Source organism: Lepidochelys kempii, chromosome 4 (assembly GCF_965140285.1).
Source record: "Lepidochelys kempii isolate rLepKem1 chromosome 4, rLepKem1.hap1, whole genome shotgun sequence".
Lineage (NCBI taxonomy): Eukaryota > Metazoa > Chordata > Testudines > Cheloniidae > Lepidochelys > Lepidochelys kempii.
In genome coordinates, this window is record NC_136383.1 from 43,614,173 (window position 1) to 43,635,243 (window position 21,071).

The following is a 21,071-nucleotide window of genomic DNA, read 5'->3' on the forward strand; positions in this document are numbered from 1 at the left end:
CGAGTAGGTTGTGATCCTGCTTTGTCAGGTTCAGTCAGTACTGGCTATTGAGGTCCCTGTATGGGCCACCAGTGTTTCCCCACAAGGATTTGAATTTACTTAGTAATTTAAAGAGATGTCAGATCAGTCAGCTTGGCTGAGTTTTATTAGTCTATTAGACTGGACAGTGAATAACCGATACATTACCACAATTTGTGAGAACCTGTTTTTGCAGCCGATGATTATTTGCTTGCACTGTTTTTGTTCTGAATTCGGCTTATGAATTGACATTCTTTTAGCCCGCCTGTTTACAATTCTCTTCTCTGTATGGAAAAAGAGAAAATAGCATCTTATTTTTCCCATAAATTTCCAGTATATTTAAATGTTTACAGAAAAGAGATAAACAAACATATTAAATTCTAACCTAAGCATATGTTTCTTGTTAATGCATCACTAAAAATAATATATTTTGCTTAACAATTCTTGTAAATTGTCAGATCTTTTCTAGTATTTCTCAACAAGTTATTTTCCCTCCTGTTAGCATGATTCCCAAAGCACTGTGGGAGTTTGCCTCATAGGTAAGCTATAGGCTTCAAAGGTCAACAAGGCTGTGGCCAGTTAGCTCTCTCCCTGCGACTCAGAATGGAGTTTCCCAGCTAGCAGCAATCATCGCATCCTCCCTCATGTCAAAGGAGAACTCCACCAGCAAGCAGCACAGCTACCCAAATTGTAAACCTGTTAGCAAAAAGGGAAAGAGAAACCAACGCTGCTGAGCACGCTCAGCAGTTGGTTTCTATCCTTCCATTTCCCTTGGAGTTTAGAGGAGATTAATACCAGTTACCCATTCAGCCTTACACTAACCAACTCCATATGACAGACCATTCCATTATACAGTCTACCTAAAATTACTCACTTTTTGACTCGGCTCCCTGTCTTTCATCAAATGCCAAAAATGAAGAAAAAAGTTACACAACTTTGAAATCCTTGTAAGTCAAGCAGTATTGTTTTTGGTATTGTTTCTTGCAACTTTGTCATACAAAATTTAACACTGGAAAATAATTGCAAAAAACTACTGTGGCAGTTGCTGAACTCGTCAACTTCATTTCATTGTTTAATTGTCCAGAAAAGCAGTTTGCTTCAGATTCCGACTGAACACTGTCCCTTTAAATATGGAATTATAAAGAATCAACAATTTTGGTTAATCGGTGCTCTGCGTTTGGACTTCAAAAATATAACTAGCAGCTAATATTTGAAACTGTATGCCACAATAATCAAAATTATGGAACTGAAAATAAGTGGTACTGAGTTTTATACTGACTCTTCTAGGTTGTCTTAATTTAAAGGTAAGTTTTCTTTAAAATCACTAATTTCTGGCATGCAGGTGTTTGAGAGCCTAATGCTCATTTGCATTGAAAATGTTCCTACTCAAGTCGGAAAGTAATGTCAAGATCTATAGAGGGCAACATGATTTAAATTCCCTCCCAGATAATCATGGGATTGTGTTTTAATTTCACTGAGAGATTCACAAAAGATATGGTTAGCAGCAGTGTTGGCGATGTGTATATTTTTAATGGTGAAACATGTTTATCTCACAGGCCCTAAAGGACAGTACAGAGGTGGAAACAGTGGATCAGAAGATGAGAAAAAGGGTAGACCCAGAAAAATGGCCAATTCCTGGTCCACCTTCACGAAATCAGCCACAAACTGACTTTTCTCAACTCATCAACTGCCCAGAATTTATACCAGGCAAAGCTTTTGGCTCACATACTGGTAAAGGATTTCTTTCATAGACACATAAAATGTTAGGACAGAAATTGCTGTCTAGTCCAACAAGTCTTCATTTTATTTTTCATTAATATTTGATTTCATCATAGGAATAGTAAGTATAAAATTCAACTCTGCTAGTTGGAATGGGAATTGCAAGGCTGGCAGTTTGAAAGGCATAGTGTGCCAGAAGACAGTAAACTTGTGGTTAAGGTTGCAGTTTGGTCTTTTAATCCAACATGTTTTTCCAAGAGATGTGCATGTTTTGTAGAATTACCTTCTCTTTGGTAAATGGAAAGATGTAGAGAGTCATCAGAATTTCAGATGTAATACTGAATTTCTTTGCTTGTCATATTTTATAACATTAACTCTATTAAAACATATATTTCCCCAAAGGAGCCAGCTGTAATATATCCCTAGCTATAGGACTACATCTCTAGTGTATGACTGATAACTTTAAACTGATTTCAGAATAATTCATAGATTCTAAGGCCCAAAAGGGACCATTGTGTTCATCTAGTCTGACCTCCTGTATAGCACAGGATATGGAACTTCTCCAAAACAATTCCTAGAGCATATCTTTTAGAAAAACATCTAATGTTGATGTGAAAATTGTCAGGGATGGAGAATCCTCCACAACCCTGAGCGTATTGTTCCAGTGGTTAATTACTGTCACTGTTAAAATTTTACTCTTCATTTCCAGTCTGAATTTGTCTAACTTGGACTTCCAGCCATTGTATTGTATTGTATTATACTTTTCTCTGCTAGATTGAAGGAGCCTATTAAATATTTGCCACACACCCCCCAACATAGGTACTTAATCAAGTCTGTAATCAAGTCATCCTTTAACCTTCTCTCTCTCAAGATAAATAGAGTGAGCTCATTGAGTCTATCACTGTAAGACTTGTTTTCTAATCCTTTGTTCATTCTGGTGGCTCTTCTCTGAACCCTATCAACATCCTTCTTAAATTGTGGTCACTAGAACTGCACACAATATTCTAGCAGTGCTCAAACTAGTGCCAAATACAGAGTTAAAGTAACCTCTTTCCTCCTACTTGAGCTTCCTGTTTATGCATCCCAGGATTACATTAGCTCTTTTGGCCACAGCATCACATTGGGAACTCATGTTCAGCTGATTATCCATCCATCTTTTTCAGTCACTCCTTCATAGGATAGTTCCCCATCCTGTAAGCATAGCCTACATGCTTTGAACATAAGAATGGTCATACTGGGTCAGACCAATGTCCATCTAGCCCAGTATCCTGTCTTCTGACAGTGGCCAAACCCAGGTGCTTCAGAGTTAATGAACAGAACAGGTAATCATTAAGTGATCCATCCTCTGTTGCCCATTTCTAGCTTCTGGCAAATAGAGGCTAGGGACACTTCGGAGCATGGTTTTGTTCCCAGATGTATACATTTAGCTGAATGTAAAACTCGTATTCTTTGCTTGAACCCAGTTTAAGCAGCGATCCAAATCCTTCTGAAATAGTGACCTGTTCTCTTCATTATTTACCACTCCAATTTTTGGGTAGTTTGCCAACTTTATCCGTGATTATTTTGTTTTCTTCCAGGTCATTGATAAAATCATTAGTGTAGGGCCAAGAACCAATGACTGTAGAACCTCTGGAAACAGACCTGCTTGATGTCAGTTCCCTTTTACAGTTACATCCTGAGACCTATCACTTCCCTAGCATTAATCCATTTAATGTGGGTCATGTTAATCTTGTATCATTCTATTTTTTAATCAGCATATCATGCACTACCAAGTCAAATACCGTACAGAATTCTATATTATGTCAACACTATTACCTTTATGAAACTTGTAATGGCATAAAAAAAATATCAAGTTAAACGGGATCTGTTTTCCATAAACCCAGGGTGATTTGCATTAATATATTGCCTCTTTTAATTCTTTATTAATAGAGTCCCCAGTTAGCTGCTCCATTATCTTGCCTGGGATCAATGTCAGGCTGACAGGCCAATAATTATCCGGGTTATCTCATTTACCCTTTTAAAAAGCTCAACATTGGCTTTCTTTAGCCTTCAGGAACTTCCCTAGAGCTCCAATATTTAGTGAAAATCAATATGAACTGTCCAGTGAGCTCCTCTTCCAGCAATTTTTAAAAGTCTTGGATGCAAATTTTTTGAACCTGTTGATTTAATAATGCCTGCCTTTAGTAGCTTCTGTTTTAACATCCTCCAGAGACACTAGTGCAGAGGTGGGCAAACTGCGGCCCTCAGGCCACATCCGGCCCGCGGGACCCTCCTGCCCAGCCCCTGAGCTCCTGGCCTGGGAGGCTTGCCCCCGGCCCCTCCCTCGCTGTCCCCCCCTCCCCTGCAGCCTCATCGCGCCACCGGCACAATGCTCTGGGCTGCTGGGCAGCGCAGTTGCAGAGCCGTGGCCTGACCCGGTGCTCTGGCCAGTGCGGCCAGCCACCGGTGCTCCGGGCAGGGGAATTGAGGGTGGTGGTCAAGGGGCAGGGGTGTGGGTAGGGGTCGGGGTGGTCAGAGGGCAGGGAACAGGGGGGTTGGATGGGGCAGGGGTCCCGGGGGGGGGGGCAGTCAGGAGCAAGGGTTCTGGGGCCAGTCAGGAGACAGGGAGATGGGGTGGTTGGATAGGGCAGGGGTCCCGGGGGGCAAGTTAGGAATGAAGAGGTGGGGGGTTGGATGGGGTGGCAGGGGGAAGTCGGCTGGGAGGTCCGGGGGTGGGCAGGGAGCAGGGGGTGGTGGATGGGGTAGGAGTCCTGTCAGGGGACGGGGGGGGTTGGAGGGGCAGGAGTCCCGGGGGAGCTGTCAGGGGAGAGAAACAGGGGTAGGGGTGTGTCGGATAGGAGGCAGGGGCTGGGCCATGCCTGGTTGTTTGGGGAGACACAACCTCCCCTAACTGGCCCTCCATACAATTTTGGAAACCTGATGTGGCCCTGAGGCCAAAAAGTTTGCTCACCCCTGTACTAGTGGAATAGGAAGAATGATATGTCCATATAATGAGACTGTGTCATGGTGTTTTGTTTTTTTTCCCATAACTACCTTACGAGCAGGAGCTAGGTTCCTACCAATCTTTGAAGCTCAACAGCTAATAACTGCTTGTCTTTTTTTCCTCTTTGGATGGATTTGAATTTTTTCATTGTTTTTAGCATTAGTATACACCATTCATTATTTAATACCTATGTACAAGAGTGATGATGTCTTATCTATATCTGTTTTGCAGTAACTTTTGGCCTCAGTTTGAAGATGCAATTAGGGTCAGGCTGGGCGTAAGACACCCTTGATCCAGAATCCTTGTTTGTGAAACTCTCCCAGAGCCCCTTGATATAACTGCTTTTTGGCATGCAGCAAATCCTATTTATTTCAATTGACCTATTCTTGACTGTTTTTAAGACAACCCCTTGTATGTTACATATGCTGCCCTTTGCTTTCCCCAGTCTGTCCCCCAGTTGGAAATCTATCGCTTCTGTTGTTAGAGATGAGTGTCTTAGAGGTCTAGAACCCTGAGCAGTGCAAGCATTTCTCCATCCCATCCATGTATATTCTCCTCCCAAATTCCACCCCATCCTTCAATATGTTTAACTGAATTTGAAGGAGAAATAAGAGTTCATTTAAGTAGAAATATATATATTGAATTTACAGTGGTTACTTGACAGTACAATTGGTGGGGTAAGACAGTCTGGATTAATTAAACTTCACTAGTAATAATTGTTCAACTGGACGGTGCCTTGTGTTGCTAGTTACTCAAGACAAGTAACTCTTCCTGACCTCATAATGACCACCTTAAATCCTTTGTACAGTTCAGATCATAGGTGTTTCCTCAGCCATCTTTCTAGTTTGTGCCCGAACTCTTTCAGCTTCCAGAGATCACTTTTAAACTGAAGTAGCTTTGGGGCACAAGAGAGAAATAGTGTGTGAGAAGGAGCCAAGGAATAGAGCTTCTTCCAACACATAAGTTATCTGACAACATCCTGTACTGAAAGGCGCTGATAGATAATGTGTCTGGTGTGGCAGAGGGTAAAATATAGACAATTTGTGTTTATAATTCTTAGATGTGCTATGGCTATAAGTTTTGTTAAAGGGAATAAGGTTCCAAAGGATTCTTAACCTTTTTTGTGTTATATAGAGACACTTTGCAGTTTGTCTTAAGGTATTGCTAATGGAAGAGAACTTCTCCCCTGTTAGAATCTTGTTCAAGTTCATAGTAAACAGAAAGTTATCTGACTATTTGATGGTCTTGGCCATTAGTTGGGGGTTGCATTCAAGTTCCTAGTAAAGAGGTGGCCATGTGACATTAAAACCCTACTGTTGCAACTGTACATCATGAACATTTGTTGGCAATGTTGGCAGAGGTCAAGGAAAGAATGGGAGTTGAAAGTGAATTACTTGCCCTCCCCAAGCGGTGGAAGGCAGTTTGAGAGAATTTGTCACTAATCATACGGTTTGTTTTGTGGATAACTTCCATCTCTCAGGCAGTCAGAGGCACTTTTAATTTATGTTGGAGTCACCAATGTATACTGTTCTTTAAAATATAGAATAGCAATAATTGAGTCTTTTTTTATTTTTTTCTGATCAGTGTCATATTTAATCCTTAATTAGAAATAGGAATTATAGCTACAACGAAAGTAAAAATCTCTAATGCAACAAAAAAAAGAAAAACCTAAATACACAACTAATTTACAATTTTAGAGTCTGCACCAAGTTCTCCAAGAATGGGAAGCCCAAAGAAAAGCACTGAAACAAGTAACCTTCAAACAATGTCTAAAGGATTGTCGACAAGCTTGCCAGATCTGGACTCTGAGCCTTGGATAGAAGTGAAAAAGAGGCATCGTCCATCCCCAGTCAAACTAAAGGTACTGTTAGCTACCTTTTATAAGTGTTAAAACACCTTCCCCCCCCCCCCCCCAAAAAAATTGTGTGTGTATATTTTCTGAAATACTACAGCATACCACTGCTATGTAGTGAGAGGGAGTGCTGATACCTTTACATAAGCCTAATTAACACTCTTCAGGATACTTGCAGTCTGTATGAGCAGAATGAACTAAATTTAGTCCACATCATAAAACTGTCTGTTACATTGAACAAAACTGTTTATATTATAATGGATCACCTCACTTGATATTACAATACACATAATATATGTGTAATAATTTATCCTAATTTGGAATCTTAAGATTATTTAAAGGTCTGCTCCAAGTAGAAGGAAAGTCTACTCTTAATTTTGGAAAACTAATTAGGCCTTAAAATAGGGCCCAAATAAAGCGGCACAGCTGGAGGTGTTTAGGTTCTGTTGAGAAGTTGTATGTTTTACAGTGTGAGAGAGAATTTAGTGAAAAGTTGGCATCAGAATTCTCTACGGACCTTAGCACTGTGATTTTTTGCCTTTGTACTAAGCTTAAGAAACCCTTGCAAGTCAACAGTAGTTAGATGGCTAACAGCCATTTGTGCCTTTGAAAATATCTTTCAAAATGTTCCTCTTAAGGTTTGTTGTTTTCATCCATTCAGATGATCCTGTCAGTATCCATTAAAAGAAGTAACAGAATAACCAAGTAATTTGTTTCCCAAATGTCATATGTTATCTTTCCTCATACAGGAGTCGGTGCATACACTTGATCACACACCAAGTCAGCAACAGCAGGCCGCACCTTCACAGGAACAAGAACAAGAAGAGCTTGATTTTTTGTTTGATGAGGAGATGGAACAAATAGAAGGTCGCAAAAATACATTTACTGATTGGTCAGACAATGATTCAGACTACGAAATTGATGACCGCGATGTAAACAAAATTTTGATTGTAACACAGACACCACCTTATATGAGAAAACATCCTGGTGGAGATCGCACTGGCAACCATGTGTCTCGTGCAAAAATTACATCGGAACTTGCTAAAGTTATTAATGATGGTTTATACTATTATGAACAGGATTTGTGGATGGAGCAGGGTGAAAATGATTCTACAGCCTTAAAGGTAATTTTTTCTGTCATACAACTTAAACAGATGCTTGACCAAACAAGCCTAAAATTGACTGTTATTGCTGCTACTTATACTATCAAAAATCTAATTGTGGAAGAAAATAAAAAATAATTATCATATGTATATATAGTATGTGTTTCAGAGTAACAGCTGTGTTAGTCTGTATTCGCAAAAAGAAAAGGAGTACTTGTGGCACCTTAGAGACTAACCAATTTATTAGAGCATAAGCTTTCGTGAGCTACAGCTCACTTCATCAGATGCATATCGTGGAAACTGCAGCAGACTTTATATATACAGAGAGAATATGAACCAATACCTCCTCCCACCCCACTGTCCTGCTGGTAATAGCTTATCTAAAGTGATCATCAGGTGGGCCATTTCCAGCACAAATCCAGGTTTTCTCACCCTCCACCCCCCCACACAAATTCACTCTCCTGCTGGTGATAGCCCATCCAAAGTGACAACTCTTTACACAATGTGCATGACAATCAAGTTGGGCTATTTCCTGCACAAATCCAGGTTTTCTCACATTCCCCCCACCCCCATACACACACAAACTCACTCTCCTGCTGGTAATAGCTCATCCAAACTGACCACTCCAAGTTTAAATCCAAGTTAAACCAGAACATCTGGGGGGGGGGGAGATAGGAAAAAACAAGAGGAAACAGGCTACCCTGCATAATGACTTAGCCACTCCCAGTCTCTATTTAAGCCTAAATTAATAGTATCCAATTTGCAAATGAATTCCAATTCAGCAGTTTCTCGCTGGAGTCTGGATTTGAAGTTTTTTTGTTTTAAGATAGCGACCTTCATGTCTGTGATTGCGTGACCAGAGAGATTGAAGTGTTCTCCGACTGGTTTATGAGTGTTATAATTCTTGACATCTGATTTGTGTCCATTTATTCTTTTACGTAGAGACTGTCCAGTTTGACCAATGTACATGGCAGAGGGGCATTGCTGGCACATGATGGCATATATCACATTGGTGGATGTGCAGGTGAACGAGCCTCTGATAGTGTGGCTGATGTGATTAGGCCCTGTGATGGTGTCCCCTGAATAGATATGTGGGCACAATTGGCAACAGGCTTTGTTGCAAGGATAAGTTCCTGGGTTAGTGGTTCTGTTGTGTGGTATGTGGTTGTTGGTGAGTATTTGCTTCAGGTTGTAGTCCATCTTTGTGTGGACTACAAGCTGTCAAGAACACTATCCCCGATAATGTCACGGCTAACCTGGTGGCTGAACTTTGTGACTTTGTCCTTACCCATAACTACTTCACATTTGGGGACAATGTATACCTTCAGATCAGCGGCACTGCTATGGGTACCCGCATGGCCCCACAGTATGCCAACATTTTTATGGCTGATTTAGAACAACGCTTCCTCAGCTCTCGTCCCCTAAAGCCCCTACTCTACTTGCGCTATATTGATGACATCTTCATCATCTGGACCCATGGAAAAGAAGCCCTTGAGGAATTCCACCATGATTTCAACAATTTCCATCCCACCACCAACCTCAGGGGACACCATCACAGGGCCTAATAACATCAGCCACACTATCAGAGGCTCGTTCACCTGCACATCCACCAATGTGATATATGCCATCATGTGCCAGCAATGCCCCTCTGCCATGTACATTGGTCAAACTGGACAGTCTCTACGTAAAAGAATAAATGGACACAAATCAGATGTCAAGAATTATAACACTCATAAACCAGTCGGAGAACACTTCAATCTCTCTGGTCACGCAATCACAGACATGAAGGTCGCTATCTTAAAACAAAAAAACTTCAAATCCAGACTCCAGCGAGAAACTGCTGAATTGGAATTCATTTGCAAATTGGATACTATTAATTTAGGCTTAAATAGAGACTGGGAGTGGCTAAGTCATTATGCAGGGTAGCCTGTTTCCTCTTGTTTTTTCCTATCTCCCCCCCCCCAGATGTTCTGGTTTAACTTGGATTTAAACTTGGAGTGGTCAGTTTGGATGAGCTATTACCAGCAGGAGAGTGAGTTTGTGTGTGTATGGGGGTGGGGGGAATGTGAGAAAACCTGGATTTGTGCAGGAAATAGCCCAACTTGATTGTCATGCACATTGTGTAAAGAGTTGTCACTTTGGATGGGCTATCACCAGCAGGAGAGTGAATTTGTGTGGGGGGGTGGAGGGTGAGAAAACCTGGATTTGTGCTGGAAATGGCCCACCTGATGATCACTTTAGATAAGCTATTACCAGCAGGACAGTGGGGTGGGAGGAGGTATTGGTTCATATTCTCTCTGTATATATAAAGTCTGCTGCAGTTTCCACGATATGCATCTGATGAAGTGAGCTGTAGCTCACGAAAGCTTATGCTCTAATAAATTGGTTAGTCTCTAAGGTGCCACAAGTACTCCTTTTCTTATAGTATGTGTTGTAATTATTTTGTTTAATTTTAACTTCTGATTGCAATGTAATTACTTGCAAATGGCTGCATATCATCTGTCACGCTTTCTGCTATAGACCCTAGGTGTAGCACAGGTTGCTAAATTCAAGATAAATGTATCTCTTCAGCCTCAAACTTAGATCTAAGCTAGTGAAGGAATAGTTTGTTTTAAACATTAGGGTATTTTAGGCTGGTGGGATAGTGTTTGAATGCTAAGCGTATACAGTAGATAATTTAGACTGTACATGTGCTCAGACAGCTTGTATTTAATAAAATTTTGAAATGTGTTCATAGGAAAGACAAACTGATTTCCCTGTTTTGGGGGTAGGGTAGAGTATGAGGGAATGAAACTGAAGTTATTGCACTGTAAATTTATCTTCAATTTTTTGTCATCTATAAAGTTAGTTGGCATGAAAGTGTAAGTAAAATGCCAGATTTAATACCCGCAACCTCATTTTAGTCTAGATTTCTATTTCCTTGCCCTTCTGTGGGTCCACAAACTATAATATGGAATACTACTAAGGTGGCCTGCGTCCCTAAAGGACAAACATCTCAGTCTAGAACCAAAGGATTTTTAAACACACTGGTGGTTTTACACAACTTTTTGTGTATTTTATAACAAGTGGCTGGCCAATGAATGTGGCAGCAAGCTAGCTGAGCTGCTGGCACCTCAGGAACCCAGATTTCTCCACTCCTGCCCTGTCACATGTTGCTCCCTGATCAGTCATTCCAAGGAACCTCTCTTTGTGAGTTAGTCCTCCCTGCTCATTGTCAGATCCACTTCTGACTTGGGCAGTGCTGAGAGTTGCAAGTTTACAGTCAGCTGAGCTGGATTACCATCCTATTTAGGATAGTGTTTGTACTTTCATCTTCTTCCACCCTTGGTGAGCACTGGATTGAGGCAAATCATGGTGGCAGGACCCTATTTCAGTATGGAGCAAGGAAAGAGGACAAAAGGATGTGAGCTAGTAAAGAAAGGGGGAAATAGATAAAAGGATGGGAAAAGAAGAAAAAGCTAGAAAATGCGAGGCGACTGTACGGTAAACTGGAGGAGGACAGTAGAAAAAATAGAGGGGTAAATGTTTTCTCCCACCCCATCCTTTTAAATGTTGGTCAAGATTTTCAAAAGTGCTTAGTGATTTATTTTTTGGGTGCGTTGATTTTTGGGTTCCCAACGTGAGATGCTTCAAAGAGGCCTCATTTTTCTGAAAGTATTTAGCATCCAGCCTCTGAAAAACCAGGTCTCTTTAAGGAATTTCAAGTTGGGCATTCAAAATTACTAGTTGCTCCCGAAATTCTTTGTTGTTAATTTTGAAATGGGGAGAGATGGGGGTTTGGGCTGAGGAGAGATGGAGTGGGGATCTCCTGTTTACTCTTTCTGTCCGTCCTCTCACCCCCAAATGCCATAACCTTCCTGTGCACACCTTACTGTAGAGGAAAGATGGTTTTGTTGTTTTGGCACAGGACAGAAACTTGGAAAATCAGGGTTCTGTTCCTCATTTATGAAAGTAGAGTGTTACTTTTATTTTCATGAATTTGGTCATTGCAGACCATACTAAGGGGTGCACACTTTGCTTCTGTAAGCCAAGCTCATTGCACATTGCTCATTGTCCAGGGGCTGCTTCATCTTCCATTTTCTTTCACAAGCTTGCTGTGTGCAACCTCCCAGCCTCTTAAATTCAACTGTGGTTGTGTAGGATCAATTGTGAATGAATTCTCCTTGACATGTTGCATGCTGGTGCAACCCAGTTATGTGAACTTGTCATTTTTAAGATTGATATACAGTGGTCACTTTTCTATTATGTAATTGTGAAATTCTCTCTTCAAATTCAGCAAGAGGTTGAAAACTTTAAGAAACTAAATCTCATCAGTAAAGAAGAGTTTGACAGTCTTACACCTGAGCCAAACCAGGAAGTTCCTCCAGGGCCTCCAAGGTCACAACAAGGTAATATAATTGTACTTTCTTTATTATTTTTGTTACTTGTATTATTCTCACGCCTAAGAACTCCAGTCATGGACCAGGACCTCGTTGTAGTTGGTAAATAGACCAGGAGTACTTGTGGCACCTTAGAGACTAACACATTTATTAGAGCATAAGCTTTCATGGGCTACAGCCCACTTATCGGATACATAGAATGGAACATATAGTAAGAAGATACAAGCATGTGCGTACGCGTGCACACACAGTGGAAGTTGCCATACAAACGGTATGAGGCTAATTAATTAAGATGAGCTATTATCAACAGGAGAAAAAAACTTTTGTAGTGATAATCAAGATGGCCCATTTAGATAGTTGACAAGAAGGCGTGAGGATACTTAACATAGGGAAATAGATTCAATATGTGTAATGACCCAGCCACTCCAAGTCTCCATTCAAACCCAAGTTAATGGTATCTAGTTTGCATATTAATTCAAGTTTAACAGTTTCTCTTTGGAGTCTGTTTTTGAAGCTTTTCTGTTGTAAAATTGCCACCCTTAAATCTTTTACTGAGTGGCCAGAGAGGTTGAAGTGTTCTCCTACTGGTTTTTGAATGTTCTGATTCCTGTTGTCAGATTTGTGCATTTATTCTTTGGTGTAGAGACTGTCCGGTTTGGCCAATGTACATGGCAGAGGGGCATTGCTGGCACATGATGGCATATATCACATTGGTAGATGTGCAGGTGAATGAGCCCCTGATGGCGTGGCTAATGTGATTAGCTCCTATGATGGTGTCACTTGAATAAATATATGGACAGAGTTGTCATCGGGCTTTGTTGCAAGGATAGGTTCCTGGGTTAGTGTTTTTGTTGTGTGGTTGCTGGAGAGTATTTGCTTCAGGTTGGAGGGCTGTCTGTAAGCGAGGACTGGTCTGTCTCCCAAGATCTGTGAGAGTGAGGGATCATTTTTCAGAACAGGCTGTAGATCTTTGATGATGCACTGGAGAGGTTTTAGTTGGGGGCTGAAGGTGACGGCTAGTGGCGTTCTGTTATTTTCTTTGTTGGGCCTGTCCTGTAGTAGGTGACTTTTGGGTACTCTTCTGGCTCTGTCAATCTGTTTTTTCACTTCAGCAGGTGGGTACTGTAGTTTTAAGAATGCTTGATAGAGATCTTGTAGGTGTTTCTCTGTCTGAGGGATTGGAGCGAATGTGGTTGTATCTTAGAGCTTGGCTGTAGACAATGGATCATGCGATGTGTCCTGAATGGAAGTTGGAGGCATGTAGGTAAGTATAGCAGTCAGTAGGTTTCCAGTAGAGGTGGTGTTTATGTGACCATCACTTATTTGCATTGTAGCGTCCAGGAAGGGGATCTCTTGTGTGGACTAGTCCAGGCTGAGGTTGATGATGGGGTGGAAATTGTTGAAATCCAGGTGGAATTCTTCAAGGGCCTCCTTCCCATGGGTCCATATGATGAAGATGTCATAAATGTAGTGCAAGTAGAGGAGAGGTGCTAGGGGACAAGAGCTGAGGAAGCGTTGTTCTAAGTCAGCCATAAAAATGTTGGCATACTGTGGGGCCATGCGGGTACCCATAGCAGTGCCACTGACTTGAAGGTTGTCCCCAAATATGAAACGGTTATGGGTGAGGACAAAGTCACAAAGATCAACCACCCGGTGTGCAGTGGCCTCATCAGATACAACCCTAAGATACAACCAGATTTGATCCAATCCCTCAGACAGAGACAAACACCTACAAGATCTCTATCAAGCATTCTTAAAATTACAATATCCACCTGGGGAAGTGAGGAAACAGATTGATGGAGATGGATACCCAGAAGTCACCTACTACAGGACAGGCCCAACAAGGAAAATAACAGAACGCCACTGGTCATCACATACAGCCCCCAGCTAAAACCTCTCCAGCACATCATCAAAGATCTACAACCTATCCTGGAAAACTATTCCTCTCTCTCCCAGACCTTGGGAGATAGGCCAGTCCTTGCTTACAGACAGCCCTGCATCCTGAAGCAAATACATACCAGCAACTACACACCACACCACAGAAACACTAACCCAGGAACCAATCCCTATAGCAAACCTTGTTGCTTACTCTGTCCCCATATCTACTCTCGCAACACCATTCAAGGACCCAACCACATCAGCCACACCATCAGAGGCCCATTCACCTGCATGTCTACTAATGTTATATATGCCATCATGTGCCAGCAATGCCCCTCTGCCATGTACATTGGCCAAACCGGACAGTCCTGACATAAAAGAATAAGTGGACACAAATCGGACATCAGGAATGGTAACACGCAAAAGCCAGTAGCAGAACACTTCAATCTTCCTGGACATTCTATAACAGATTTGAAAGTAGCTATATTTGAACAAAAAAACTTCAGAAACAGACTTCAAAGAGGAACAGCAGAACTAAAATTCATTTGCATATTTAACACCATTAATTTCGGCTTGAATAGGGACTGGGAGTGGCTGGCTCATTACAAAAGCAGTTTTGTCTCTCCTGTAATTGACACCTCCTCATCTATTATTGGGAGTGGACTACATCGACCTGATCGACTTGGCCCTGTCAACACTGGTTCTCCATTTGTGAGATAACTCCCTTCTCTTCATGTGTCAGTATATTTATGTCTGCATCTGTAATTTTCACTCCATACATCTGAAAAAGTGGGGTTTTTACCCACGAAAGCTTATGCGCAAATAAACCTGTTAGTCTTCAAGGTGCCACCGACTTCTTGTTGTTTTTGTGGATACAGACTAACACGGCTACCCCCTGATATTTGAAATAATAATAGAAAAGTGTTTAAAATCTGATGTAAATTAAAGCTTTCCACGTGGTGATTTAAATCATTACTGAAATCAGCAATTTATATCTCCTTGATTTAAATCAATCCATCCTGCAAGAGAAAGATGACATAGTCAAAAAAAACATTCAGAATGCTGCTGTAAAGAACATTACCAGCAGGGCAAGATTGCTTTTGTGAAAGCCAGAGAAAAGGATGTTATGTAATTGAGACATAAGATGATGAGAGCCTGGATGAAAGTTTTAGCTGTGTGGTGAATAGGAAAGGCCATATCTGAGAAATGCAAAAAGAATCAGCAAGACTTAGACATAGCCTGGATGTGAGGTTTTAGAGAGAGATCCAAGTTAAAGATGGCACCCAGGTTATACACCTCAGTCAGAGTAGAATGGTGGTGTTAGTGATCCAGAAAGGAGGTAGGGTGGGTGGACAGCTTAGGGGGAGGAAGAGTAAGAACTCTGTTTTAGCCATGTTGAGCTTGAGCTCACAGCTAGACATCCTCAAAAAGATCTCAGACAGGCTGAGATTTAGTTTGGACAGCAGGAAACCGGTCTGGAGTACAGATAGATCTCTGAATCATTTGTGAGGTAGTTGAATTTGTTCCTGGATGAGAGAACCCAGTGATAAGGTGTAGTGGGAGAAGAGTAAGGAACCAAGGACAGAGCTCTGTAGAGCACCCAAAGAAAGCTGGAGGGGGTGTTTAAGAAATCCTGCATTAAAGAAACTTCATGTGTTTTAATTTTGGTTCTGACAGTAGTCTTTTTGGGGTTTTTTGGTTTGTTTTTTTTAACCAAAGCTCTATCTAAAATATATTTTGATTAGCCTGAACTCCATTAGAGTATACTGTATGTTGACACAGGAAAATAAACGAATGTGCATCAGCATCAATACACATAAGCAAGAATTTCAGTTATTTCACTACTGCTACAGACCAACAAAGTGTTCTATGGTGCAACATGCCATTACAATATGCAAAGCAAAAGCTGTTGCTGAAGTGAGGCATTATGGTCACTAGGATATAGATGTTAAGGAAAAAATAAATATTTTACAATCCGAAGATTTTTCAATTTGATACAGACATTTAAAATTTGGATTTGTCACATTATTGTATTTGGTTTTATCATCTTGCTATACAGTAAACATCAAAGAGTCAAACTTACCAGGCATTCTCCTATCTTGTGTAGGAAATATTGAGGCTCGCAATAACAATTTAAAAGCAGTTTAATTTTATTAGTTGGAGGTTAGGTCCATCTATAACTATTAGCCAAGATGGTCAGGGATGTAACCCCATGCTCTGTGTCCCTTGCCTCTGATTGCCAGAAGCTGGGAGTGGATGATGGGAGGGATCACTTGATGATTTGCCTGTTCTGTTCATTCACTCTGAGTACTCCTGGGGGAATTCTGCACCAAAATATTTAAATTTCTGTGCACAATACTTTAAAATTCTTCATGTTTTCTTCACCAAAATAACACACTATAATCACACCTGTTGCAATTATTTTGGTAATTTATTTAAACTACAATACAGAAAAAGTCACAATAAGTAAAATAGATCTTGAGCTCTAATCTAACCTCTTTGTGCCACTCTCACTCAGGAAAAAAGCGAGAAAGCACATAGATTTTCCTAGCTGAGGATTCCCTTGGTATGGAAGAGTCCTGACTACTGTCCTATGCCAGTCCCTACATAGGAAACAAGGAAGGGTGGGGGAAAGAGCATGGTCAGCACACTACTCTCTTGCGATCCTCAGCTAAAGATGACCCGCTGGAGACCCACTAGCTGGCAGATTTCAGAATAACAGCCCCTGTCCCTGTATTCCTTAACCAACCATAAATAATGTATTGAGGGTTTTAAATCAAGCATGTGCTTGACCAAAAAGATGTCTTCGACCACTCTAAAGGTCGATAAAGTTAAGCTGTTGGCAAAAGTGCCTCAGGATGATCTCTGCTATTTTGTGATGGTACACAGGGAGATATGACACAGGCAGGGATGCAGCTGAGCTGGATGAAGAATGGGAATGCGGAGCATTGGAGGAAATCCCCAAACCCCTTTTATCTAATAATAACGTAGCTAGGTATGATCCTTTATTTCTAGTTATTTGTCAACTAATATATGCAGCCATATGCTCAGTATTACATCATAAGTAACTGAAGAGCAAGTAAGGGCTGGGGAATCAAACTCGCAATTTATATTGGCTACTGACCATCTCCAGCAAGGTCAGTAGTAAACCGTTCATGAAGCACATTTTAATAGGAAAATTTTTCAGTCCAAAAATTTAGACCAGTTCTAATCACTAAACCACCATAAGCCTATACAGTCCTTTACAATAAGGCTCCTTTACACCACTCTGGCAATGTAAAGGAGCCTTAAAACTTTTACACCTGTTTTATGCTTCTGGGGAAATTCACGAAGAATGGGAACAATTCACTAACACAATGGGAACAACTAAGCAGGCAGACTGCTACATTTTGCTCTGTCTGAGGGGACAAGCCTGCCTCAGGCCTACCTCCAAATAACCCTTAGACCTGCCCCTCCATGCTGGGGGCACCCCAATAGCAAGCAAGAGGGACAGTGTCTGTCTTGTTTCCATGCCCCTCTGTCCCGCCTCCCCAGCAGTGATTGACATCTCTCCACACAAGCACACCCATGCCTCTCTTGCCTCCCTCCCACACTGATTTATGTCTCCGCCAGCTGCTCTGGGGCGCCAGGGCGGGGCGAATGACTGCTCTTTTGGCTTCTTCTGGGAGCAAACAAATCTGCGGACAACATGAATTCTGTACCTGTGCAGTAGCGCAGAATTCCACCAGGAGTACTGAGGCACCTTGCATTGACCATGGTCGGAAGACAGGATACTGGTTAGAATGACTATAGGTTTGAACCATTGTGGCTGTTCTTATGTAGTTATTAGATAATTCACTGTTTCCATAAATGAATACAGTTTATCAAAGCGTCAAAATTTGTTTTATGAATGTTTTATTTCCATTAAATTGTTATTGTAATTTACAGAAACATCAGGAATTATAATATTGAAAATCAAAGTATGTGTTTTGACACTGATTTCAACTATCTCAATAATATATACAGGCCTGTGTTTCAACTTGTACTTGTCTAGCTTGAGATGTCTAAGAATTTTAGATAGAATTTATACCCATCTGCCCCAAGACAGACCTTTTCTAATTAATTTCCTCCCTCTTTGTGTAAGACAATGGTATGCATACACCATAGCTGCCTCTGGATAGAATTAGATTTGGAGAAAATTTGTCAAAAGAGCTTAGGTGACTTCGGAGTCCAAAATAGTTAGGTGCTGAGGAGAACAAGAAGCTCACCGAAAGTCATTGAGACTTAGGAAGTGCCTAAGTCAGGTTTGAAAATTGAATTTGGGCACCAAATTCACTGAAGCACTTTTGGCAATTTTACCATTGTTCAGATGTGTGACCACATTGCAGTCTAGTGGCTGCAATTTATAAACCATGTAGGGCCAGATTTTCAAACGTTTTAGGAGCCTAAAGATGTAGATAGGGTCCTAGTGGTACTTCAAAAGGGCCTACGCAAGTTAGGCACCTAACTTGCCTCTTACAGGTAAATCTAATTCCATCTGGCAGCAAAAAGAGGAGAACACACACACACACACACACGCGCGTTCTTATGTTACACACAGAAGGGGAAATGAAATCAAGAAAACATTGGCTCCTAGGGAAAAGTAGTACAGATTATCTGATTCTAAAATTATTAGACTTTTTTGCTTAAAATGCAAACAAAAAGAAAGCAAAATTTTCTAAAGCATTCGTGTTAAAATGTACATAGGTTAGTCACCATGTTCTCCATAAATTTTTTTTTGTGTGCGCAAAATTTTTCCCCATCCTATATATCTTCATGACAGTTAGCAACATGACAGCTTTCTTGTAATGAGATCAAGCCATAGAAATACTAGGACTTCAACAAGCGTTTAAGTAATGTTATCTCTTAAACATTTATTTAAGAAGTGTTTATAGAAGGCTTGATAGAAAATCACTGACATTTCTTCTTCGAGTGCTTGTTCACATCCATTCCACATTAGGTGTGCACGTGCACGAGCGTCGGTAACTTCTTCCCTTAGCGGCTCCCAGTGGGCCCCTCGAGTGGCGCCACTGCGCCCCACATATATACCCTGCCAGCCTGACCCATCCAGTTCCTTCTTACGGTCTGTGGCGGTGTTGGAACAACCTCTCTCTCGTAGAAGAGCAGTCCCTTAACCTTTAGAGTAGCTGTTATCAGTTCGTTTTACATATAGATTGTGAACACTTAAGTGATTAGGCGCTTGGAGGCCTCCAGCACGGGCCGCGGGGCATGCCACAGGCCCACAGCTTCAAGGCTTGCGTCATGTGCTGCAAACCTATGCCAGTTAGTGACCCCCACGACTCGTGTCTACGTTGCCTGGGGGACGGCCATCAAACTGAAAGGTGTAGGATTTGCAAGGCGTTCAAGCCAAGGACAAGGAAAGAGACTTTCACCTACACCAACTATTGATGGAGGCCACATTGCAGCCGCCGAGCCTGGAGTGCCCGACGCTGCCTCAGCCTTCCTCGGTGCGTAGTGCCCCGGAGCCGGCGGGAGACCCGGCACCGGCGAAGCACTGTAAACTGTCGGCCCTGGAGCGCCAGGCTAGACCCCAGCACCGATGGTCCTCCCCAGTGCAGCCCCTGGCACAGCCTAAAGGAAGGCGTGGTCGTTCCCCGCACAGGAGGCTGCCGCCTCCCAAGGCCCCGAGCGCCGACAAGAGCAGGAAGGCCGCGGGAGCAGCGCTGGCACAGGCGGTCCCAGCAACACAAGCCCCACCGAGCCCAGACCTAAGTGAGCTCAGTGTGGACAATGGGCTCGAGGGCATAACGGATCAGCCCTCTATGCCCAGCACCTTTGAAACTGCAAAGGACCTCATTGAGTTATCGGCGGCAAGCCCCTTCCCGCATGGGGAGAACCTTCCCGCACCCATGCCTCGGGTGCCATTGAGCGGCATACCATTGCCAGCTTACCCCTCGAAGACACCGTCCCGGCACCGCTCCCGGAGTTGGTCCCAGTCAAGCTCCGACTCCGCAGACTTGCACTTGCCAGCGGCCCAGAAGGAGCTTGTGGCACCGGCAGCGGGTCAACACAAAGAAGCACGAGAAAGGGCACGCCGCTCTCCGGCACCACCCAGAGTCTGGCACCGGGAGGAGTTGAGACAGCCCTCGCCAGAGGTCTCCTGCAGATGGTCCCAGTCCAGGGAACACCGGCACAGATCCTGGGGATACCGGTACTGCTTCTGGTCCCGCTCAGCCAGGAGCCACTCATTCTCCCGCCAGCGCAGATCGTTGGCACCACCATGGCCTTCGCGATTGGCGTCGCCGCAGTCTGACACTGGCTCCTGCTGCTATAGCTACCCGCACCAGGGCCCAGACAGCAGGGACCCTATCAGGAGCGCCAAGGGGCCCCATCCAGGTCAAGTTACTTGGTGCAGTGGTCCCGGCCCCCGCACCGACACCAGACGGTGCTGGAGGCAACAGTATCCAGGCCTCCTGCATCCCCCCAGCATAGACCGGAGAGTTGTCTCATGGACTCCCGCCCCAGCCTGAGCCGGGGGCCTCTATCACGGGAGATGAGAGCTGGAGGACCAACCAAAGGGGGTTGAGCAGCAGCTAACCTCATCGTCTTCCCCCGATGAGGCAGTGGTGGGTACAGAGGTGTCTGGTCCTCCATCAATAGACCATAGAGCCCACCAGGAACTGCTGCGCAGAGTTGCCCAAAATTTGGGGTTGCAGGCCAAGGAGACTGTTGAGCAGGAGGACCCCATGGTGGACATTTTGAGCCCCGAAGGTCCATCCGGAATAGCATTCCTGCTCATTAAGACCATTCAGTCTAACTTTAAGACTATATGGCAAACCCTGGCCTCCAGTGCTCCAAAGGCTAAAGGGGTGGAGTGTAAATACTTTGCCCCATCTAAGGACTATGAGTTTCCTATTCTGCCACCCGAGTCCATGCACCCTAGTGGTTTCGGCGGTGAACGACAGGGAGCACTATGGACAGCAGGTCCTGGCCCCTAAGGCCAAGGAGGCGAAATGTCTAGACCTTTTTGGTAGAAAGGTGTACTCATCTGGGGGCCTTCAATTGAGGATTGTGAACCAGCAGGCCATGCTCAACAGGCACAATTTCAACTCCTGGACGGCGGTGGGGAAGTTTAAGGACACCCTCCCTCAAGGTTCCCA

At 42.9% G+C, this 21,071-nt stretch overlaps 1 protein-coding gene across 3 annotated transcripts in view; it reads left to right on the top strand.

The window, feature by feature from the left end:
* LARP1B (La ribonucleoprotein 1B) overlaps positions 1–21,071 on the top strand; it is a 104,663-nt gene that overhangs the window by 67,396 nt on the left and 16,196 nt on the right. For all 3 annotated transcript variants that reach the window (XR_012158553.2, XM_073341095.2, XM_073341094.2), the window contains 4 exons: positions 1,575–1,749; positions 6,418–6,581; positions 7,322–7,696; positions 11,952–12,063. Coding sequence is in view for 2 of the 3 variants with exons in the window: in XM_073341095.2 (XP_073197196.2) it covers positions 1,575–1,749; positions 6,418–6,581; positions 7,322–7,696; positions 11,952–12,063 (826 nt within the window). In the remaining variant the exon portion in view is untranslated. The remainder of the gene's footprint in view (positions 1–1,574; positions 1,750–6,417; positions 6,582–7,321; positions 7,697–11,951; positions 12,064–21,071) is intronic.